This window comes from Palaemon carinicauda, chromosome 10, assembly GCF_036898095.1.
Source record: "Palaemon carinicauda isolate YSFRI2023 chromosome 10, ASM3689809v2, whole genome shotgun sequence".
In the NCBI taxonomy this organism is placed as follows: Eukaryota; Metazoa; Arthropoda; class Malacostraca; order Decapoda; family Palaemonidae; genus Palaemon; species Palaemon carinicauda.
Window position 1 is genome coordinate 140837622 of NC_090734.1, and position 7500 is coordinate 140845121.

Here is a 7500-nt window from a genome sequence, read left to right on the forward strand (position 1 = left end):
TTACATCAACAACAACAACAAATGCAGCCCTTACTAGTCCCCTGCAGGACACAGGTCCTAGACAGGTCAATTCATTTCTGGGGTTTGGCCAGTTCTCATCACCGCACTGGCCACTGCGGATTAGTAATGGTGGGAGACTTTTGTCTGATCCCGCACAGCAAACCAACTTAGTTTGGGCGGGCCTGGCTAATACAGCTAAAATGACCATGCTGACCATGGCGATACACAATCCCCTTTCACCAACTTATCAAGGTATCCCTACTCAGTAAGGGATATATATATATATATATATATATATATATATATATATATATATATATATATATACATACCTATATATATATACATATACATACCTATATTCATATATATATATATATATATATATATATATATATATATGTATACATACCTATATATATACATATACATACCTATATTCATATATATATATATATATATATATATATATATGTACATATACATACATATATATATATATATATATATATATATATATATATATATATATATATATATATATGTATACATACACATATACACACATATATATAAATATATATACATATATATATATGTGTATATATATATATATATATATATATATATATATATATATATATATATATATATATATATATTTACTGTATATATACAGTATATACACACACACACACACATATATATATATATATATATATATATATATATATATATATATATATATATATATACTGTATATATATATATATATATATATATATATATATATATATATATATATATATATATATAGTGTGTGTGTGTGTGCTGGCATATTACGTCACATAATTTTAATTTTCTAATTCTACTTAAAATGAATGAATAAAGAGCTCGAATTCTGAAATATTTCCAATTTGAATTTACCAAATAAGTATATAATCTATTCATTACGAGAATAATGTTAAATATGTCAAAAAACATAAATATATCTGTACGTAACTTCCCGAATTTCATTATATTTTAATTTCTGAATATATTTCAAATGAATGGATTAAAAGACTTAACTCTGAAATACTACTTATTTAAATTTATCAATATACAATTTACAATAGTTTCGCTTCCAAAGTATATTTCAACTGACTTAATATAGATAGCTCCGATTCTGTGTAGGCAGTAGGTTGGCCAGGGCACCAGCCACCTGTTGAGATCCTGCCGCTAGAGATCTATTGGGTCCTTTGGTGTTATTGCTGATCTTAAAATGTTCTATTTTGGTTGTATGTTGCTTCTCTTGTAGTTTATTTATTTCTTTATTTCCTTTCCTCACTGGGCTTTACTTCCCTGTTGGAGCCCTTGGGCTTATAGCATCCTGCTTTTCCAGCTAGGGTTATAGCTTGGCTTGTAATAATCATGATAATAATAATAATAATATATCTGCTTTGCATTTGTAATATATATTTTATGAAAACTTTGTCATTCCGGATTTTAAAAGTTTCCATCACATTTGTGATTCTTTTTTATAAACTTTCTTCCAATGAAAATTCAGGAATGAGATGAAATGCAATCAACAATTAATGAAAAAAAAAATATTAATTTTAAACATTATTTAAACCCGCGGCTGAAATTTAATTTGCTTAGTTCAAGTTACTAAACTTGACAATATTCCTCTATTGGCTCATAGTGTTCAATAATGATTAGAGGATCTGATAAACGACGTAAGAATCTTGTCTATCACAAGTGTATAACTGACATTCATCTCCGCCAACGAAGTTGGAAGGAGGTTATGTTTTACCTCCTGCTTGTGTGTGATCAGCTTCCTGGCCACAATTTTAATTGTAGAGTAATGAAACTTGCATGGACTAATTGTTATGTAAAAAGCTGAAAAGGATTAAATTTTGGGAGGTCAAGGTCATTCTTATTATTATTATTATTATTATTATTATTATTATTATTATTATTATTATTATTATTATTATTATTATTATTATTATTACTAGCTATGCTACAACCCTACTTGGAAAATCATGATGATATAAGACGAAAGGCTTCAACAGGGAAAAAATAGCCCAGCGAGTAAAGGAAATAAGGAAATAAACAAACTACAGGCGAAGTAGTAAACATATAAAATAGAATATTTTAAGAACAGTAACAACATTAAAATAGATCTTTCATATATAAAATATAAAAACTTCAAAAAACGAAGAGGAAGAGAAACAAGATAGAATAGTGTACCCTCAAGCAAGAGAATTCTATCACATGACAGTGGATGTCCATTTTCAAAGTACTTCTGCGTACTTGTATTTTGATATACTTTATCCAAAATGTTACAGATTTATCCTGGCGTCATACACAACATGAATACGAAGTTTGGTCAAAATCGGTTCAGTAGTTTTTGTGTAAAGTTCTCTTGCTTGTTGGTACACTTGGGCATGCTGTTCTATCTTATTTCTCTTCCTCTTGTTTTTTTATGGTTTATACGTCAAGGATCTACTTTAATGTTGTTACTGTTCTTGATATATTTTATTTTGATTCATTTTTTCTTCTCTTGTAGTTTATCTATTTCATTGTTTCCTTTCCTCACTGGGCTATTTTTCCTTGTTGGAGCCCTTGGGCTTATAGCATCTTGCTTTTCCAACTAAGGTTATAGGTTAGCTTGTAATAATAATAATAATAATAATAATAATAATAATAATAATGATGATGATGATAATAATAATAATAGAGATGCAACTGTTATTACTTTTGACATTAAATCATGAATATAATATCTTTCATTAATTCAGTAGTTGTTTGTTTCTGTTTATATTAAGACTTATAATCTGCCCTTGATTCTCACTAGTCTTTTACATGTACTGATCTCACATGTAATAATAATTTATTCCTTTAAACTGTCCTGGTTTGATATTATAAGCTGTGTGACTCAACCCCAATCAGTTTTCTTCAGCTGTGCTGGATTTGATATTATCTATTTCCCACGTAAAGGTTTAAAGGTTTAAAGGCAGGCCATGAATGACAGAGGCAAGGGACAGTAACATTGCCCTATCAAGCAGGACAATGCCCTAGAGACTGACCATATTACATATGATTAGCACCCAAGTCCTCTCTCCATCCAAGCTAGGATCAAAGAGGGCCAGGCAGTGTCTGCTGATGACTCAGCAGATAGAGACCTATAGGCTCCCCCAAACCCCCCACCCTTAGTTCACAAGGATGTTGAGGTTGCAACAACTAAAAGAATTAACGAGTTTGAGCGGGACTCGAATCCCAGTCTGGCAATCACCAGGCAAGGACGCTACCACCAGGCCACCACAACCCTTCTAGAATAATATAAATTTCTTCATGTCAAAGTCACTCGATCCTGTCTGCATTAAAAATAAATGATATGTTTTTCAGGGATGACTTTTATTATTTTTACTTCATTGAAATTGAAAACGATTACTACTAAAATCACAGTCATTTTTAAGAATTCATTCTTGAAATTCTTTGTTCGTCTGAAAGTAAGACTATTTTAAAAATCCTTTGTAGATTTTCGTGGTTATTCTCGAATACTTATATTCTTTCCATTTGAATATTCTAATTTTCTACCTTTCTCGTGTGGTCTCCAAAATTATCACTCATTTTTCTTTTTTTTTTAGTGACTACATTCTGTTATCATTCTACTAAGTATTGTAGATTCTGCTCTTAATTAATAATCTAACCAGCCAATTCATTGGTCTATCATCTAGATTTTCTAGATAAAATATCAGGTTTTTAATATCCCAATTCTCGTTAGGTTTGCTCTTGTGATTTTCATCGCTTCAAAGAAGGGTTAGATAAGGCTGAACTTGGGAAAGGTTTCAGTTGAACAGACAGCAATGATTCCTAGCTTCTTTGGACGGTATTACAAAAGTCTATAGCGCGCAAGTCTAAGAATATGACAATGATTCATTAGTTAGACATGTTGGATGACCAAAGAGGAAATTTATGTGTATGTGGAAAGAATCTCAAGGTGTTAACACTTGTTGATGGTTCAATCTTGACAGGAATGTTGCCCAAGGCAAAATGCAGAAGGACCATATCAGTTTTGTAAATTCAGTTGTGTTTATTGGCTATCGAGTGCTATTAGCAAGGTTCTGTCTTTGAATAATTATTATCGTTTAATTGGGATAAAGAATGCCCCTAAAAATAAGCATTCGTATTCTTAAATTCAGTTTTTGACTACTGCTTTCAGCATGTTAAGCCCTACTCACATTAACAGCTAATCAAACGATTGATTTAAAACTCCATTAACAACTCTATAACCTTTTTATAAACTGTTCTTTCATTTGTCTTAGAATCGTACGTTTACGACACATACTGTACATTAACACAGATTTTATTACTGTGCTATAGATATTGAATTTTAGATTGATTAGCTTTTTCTTATCACATACCGCTCCTGCTACCTCCCGCCACTTTCCCAAAGCTGCTTTTATCCTATTCCCAATTTCAGCCTCACATCCTCCCTCCTTACTTATAGTAGATCCCAATTATATAAATTGGTCCACCTATTTTATAACCGAAACTCTACTTTCATGCATGGTTATCCTGTCCCTACTTTCCTTACTACTGACCGTAGAAGACTTATCCACATTTACTCACGAGCCATCCCTCTCCAAAGTCTCTTGCCACTCTAACAAGTGCTCTTATAAATTTACCTTTGTTCTGAGAGTTTTCTCAAGGAAATAAGGTTAGAAAATGTAAGAAAATAATTATCAGTAAAAAATATATTTTTCATTTTCGTAAATGCATATGTTGAACAAAAAATAGCTCTGTATTTGGTTGAAGTTGATATCTGGACTCATAATCTTATAGTAAAGTTTGGCATCTCATCCGAAATCATGTGTTTTTATGACTACTAAAATTCTTTATTCGGACTCAGACATTGGCTTAGCACTTCTCTTCCCGAGGAAGTGCTTGTTAAGATGGCCATGTGACAACCCACCCAATCCTCCATGGATTGCTCCAATGTTGTTTCCATGGCTGTATCCGTTGGAGTTGCTGTATCCATTGGCGTAGTTGCCACCGTTTAAAAGACCTCCATAGCCACCGTATCCACCTCCTAATCCACCATTTAGGCCTCCACCAAGTCCACCAAGTCCTCCAAGTAATCCTGGCTCAGGATCAGCACCTCTCTTCCCAAGGAAGTGTTTGTTAAGATGGCCATGTGATAACCCACCCAATCCTCCATGTTTTGCTCCAATGTTGTTTCCATGACTGTATCCATTGGAGTTGCTGTATCCATTGGCGTAGTTTCCACCGTTCAAGAGACCTCCATAGCCACCGTATCCACCTCCTAATCCACCATTTAGGCCTCCACCAAGTCCACCAAGTCCTCCAAGTAATCCTGGCTCGGGATCAGCACTTCTCTTCCCAAGGAAGTGTTTGTTAAGATGGCCATGTGACAACCCACCCAATCCTCCATGTTTTGCTCCAATGCTGTTTCCATGGCTGTATCCGTTAGAGTTGCTGTATCCATTGGCGTAGTTGCCACCGTTCAAGAGACCTCCATAGCCACCGTATCCACCTCCCAATCCACCATTTAGGCCTCCACCAAGTCCACCAAGTCCTCCAAGTAATCCTGGCTCGGGATCAGCACTTCTCTTCCCAAGGAAGTGTTTGTTAAGATGGCCATGTGACAACCCACCCAATCCTCCATGTTTTGCTCCAATGCTGTTTCCATGGCTGTATCCGTTAGAGTTGCTGTATCCATTGGCGTAGTTGCCACCGTTCAAGAGACCTCCATAGCCACCGTATCCACCTCCTAATCCACCATTTAGGCCTCCACCAAGTCCACCAAGTCCTCCAAGTAATTCTGGCTCAGGATCAGCACTTCTCTTCCCAAGGAAGTGTTTGTTAAGATGGCCATGTGACAACCCACCCAATCCTCCATGTTTTGCTCCAATGCTGTTTCCATGGCTGTATCCGTTAGAGTTGCTGTATCCATTGGCGTAGTTTCCACCGTTCAAGAGACCTCCATAGCCACCGTATCCACCTCCTAATCCACCATTTAGGCCTCCACCAAGTCCCCCGAGTCCTCCAAGTAATCCTGGCTCAGGATCAGCACTTCTCTTCCCAAGGAAGTGTTTGTTAAGATGGTCATGTGATAACCCACCCAATCCTCCATGGCCTGCGCCAATGTTGTTTCCATGGCTGTATCCGTTAGAGTTGCTGTATCCATTGGCGTAGTTTCCACCGTTCAAGAGACCTCCATAGCCACCGTATCCACCACCCAATCCCCCGTTTAGGCCCAAGCCCAGCCCTCCAAGACCTATTCCTGGAGTAGCGTTAGCAGCTAAGGCCATCACAAGGACAGCGATCTGAAGGGAATAGTAAACATACATTTCAGTCATAGTCTCAAGCGAGAAAGAACTCAAGTAATTAGTAACAAGGAGTCTCGTAACAGATATAGTAAATCGCCCGAAAGGTGCACGTCAGTTCACAAATACACCTACACGAAACGAAGTTATTTTTAAATCGAAATGAGTGTACCATATGATTTTCTTATATTCATTATCCATAACCATTCATGAATTAATCAGAAGTTAATCATTAACTCTGTATCAAGTCTTTTGAACATTGAGAGGAAATGATTGTATTTTCTAGTATTCTGTTCAGGTATGATTTTTTTTTTTCACGCCTTTTGAGGAGATTTATTACATTCTGTTATCAATATAATTATTATAAGGACCAATAGAAATAAAAACTAGAGTCTTTATCAAAGGTTTTACCAAGAGTGGAGGTGAACAATTAAAATTGGTTTAGTATCATTCAAATATACTTTAGTTCCATATATTGAATGATTACCTGTGCACATTTCTTCTTAATTTGAGACAATTGGAAAACAAGCCAATAGCCAAGAAGTAGTTTTGCATAAATGAGTAAATTTCTTTGATTTGTTTTTTAATATAGATTTAGTCATAGTAATTCGCCGGGGTGGGAGGAGAGTGTAGTAAGGAAACGGTTATTAAAATGGCAGTTAGCTGGTGGAAAATAAATGTTGTAACTAGTTTGGCTGGTTGGAAAAAGAATGTAACTGCTGGGTTGGTCGATGAAAAAATGCAACGGTTGTGTTGGCTGGTATCAAAATTAAACAGTTGGGTTGACTGATGGGAAAAAAACATGTAACAGTTGTGTTGGTTGGTAAAAAAATTAAACAGCTGGGTTGGCTAGTGGGGAAAAAAAATGCAACAGTTGTGTTGGCTGTTAATAAAATTAAACAACTGGGTTGGCTAGTGGGAAAAAATGCAACAGTTGTGTTGGCTGGTAATAAAATTAAACAGCTGGGTTAGCTAGAGGGAAAAAATGCAACAGTTGTGTTGGCTGGTAATAAAATTAAACAGTTGGGTTGGCTAGTGGAAAAAAAAATGCAACATTTGGGTTAGCTGGTATTAAAATTAAACAGCTGGGCCGGCTAGTTGGAAAAAAATGTAACGGTTGAGTTGACTGATGGAAAAAATGTAGCAGTTGGGTTGGTTGATGGAA

At 35.1% G+C, this 7500-nt stretch overlaps 1 protein-coding gene across 1 annotated transcript in view; it reads right to left on the reverse strand.

Annotated features, from left to right (window-relative positions):
• Positions 1-4791: 4791 nt before the first annotated feature.
• LOC137648833 (uncharacterized PE-PGRS family protein PE_PGRS46-like) overlaps positions 4792-7500 on the reverse strand; it is a 3663-nt gene continuing 954 nt past the window's right edge. Inside the window, exon 2 of the mRNA XM_068381995.1 lies at positions 4792-6335. Coding sequence (XP_068238096.1) covers positions 4884-6335 — 1452 coding nt within the window. The 3' untranslated portion in view covers positions 4792-4883. The remainder of the gene's footprint in view (positions 6336-7500) is intronic.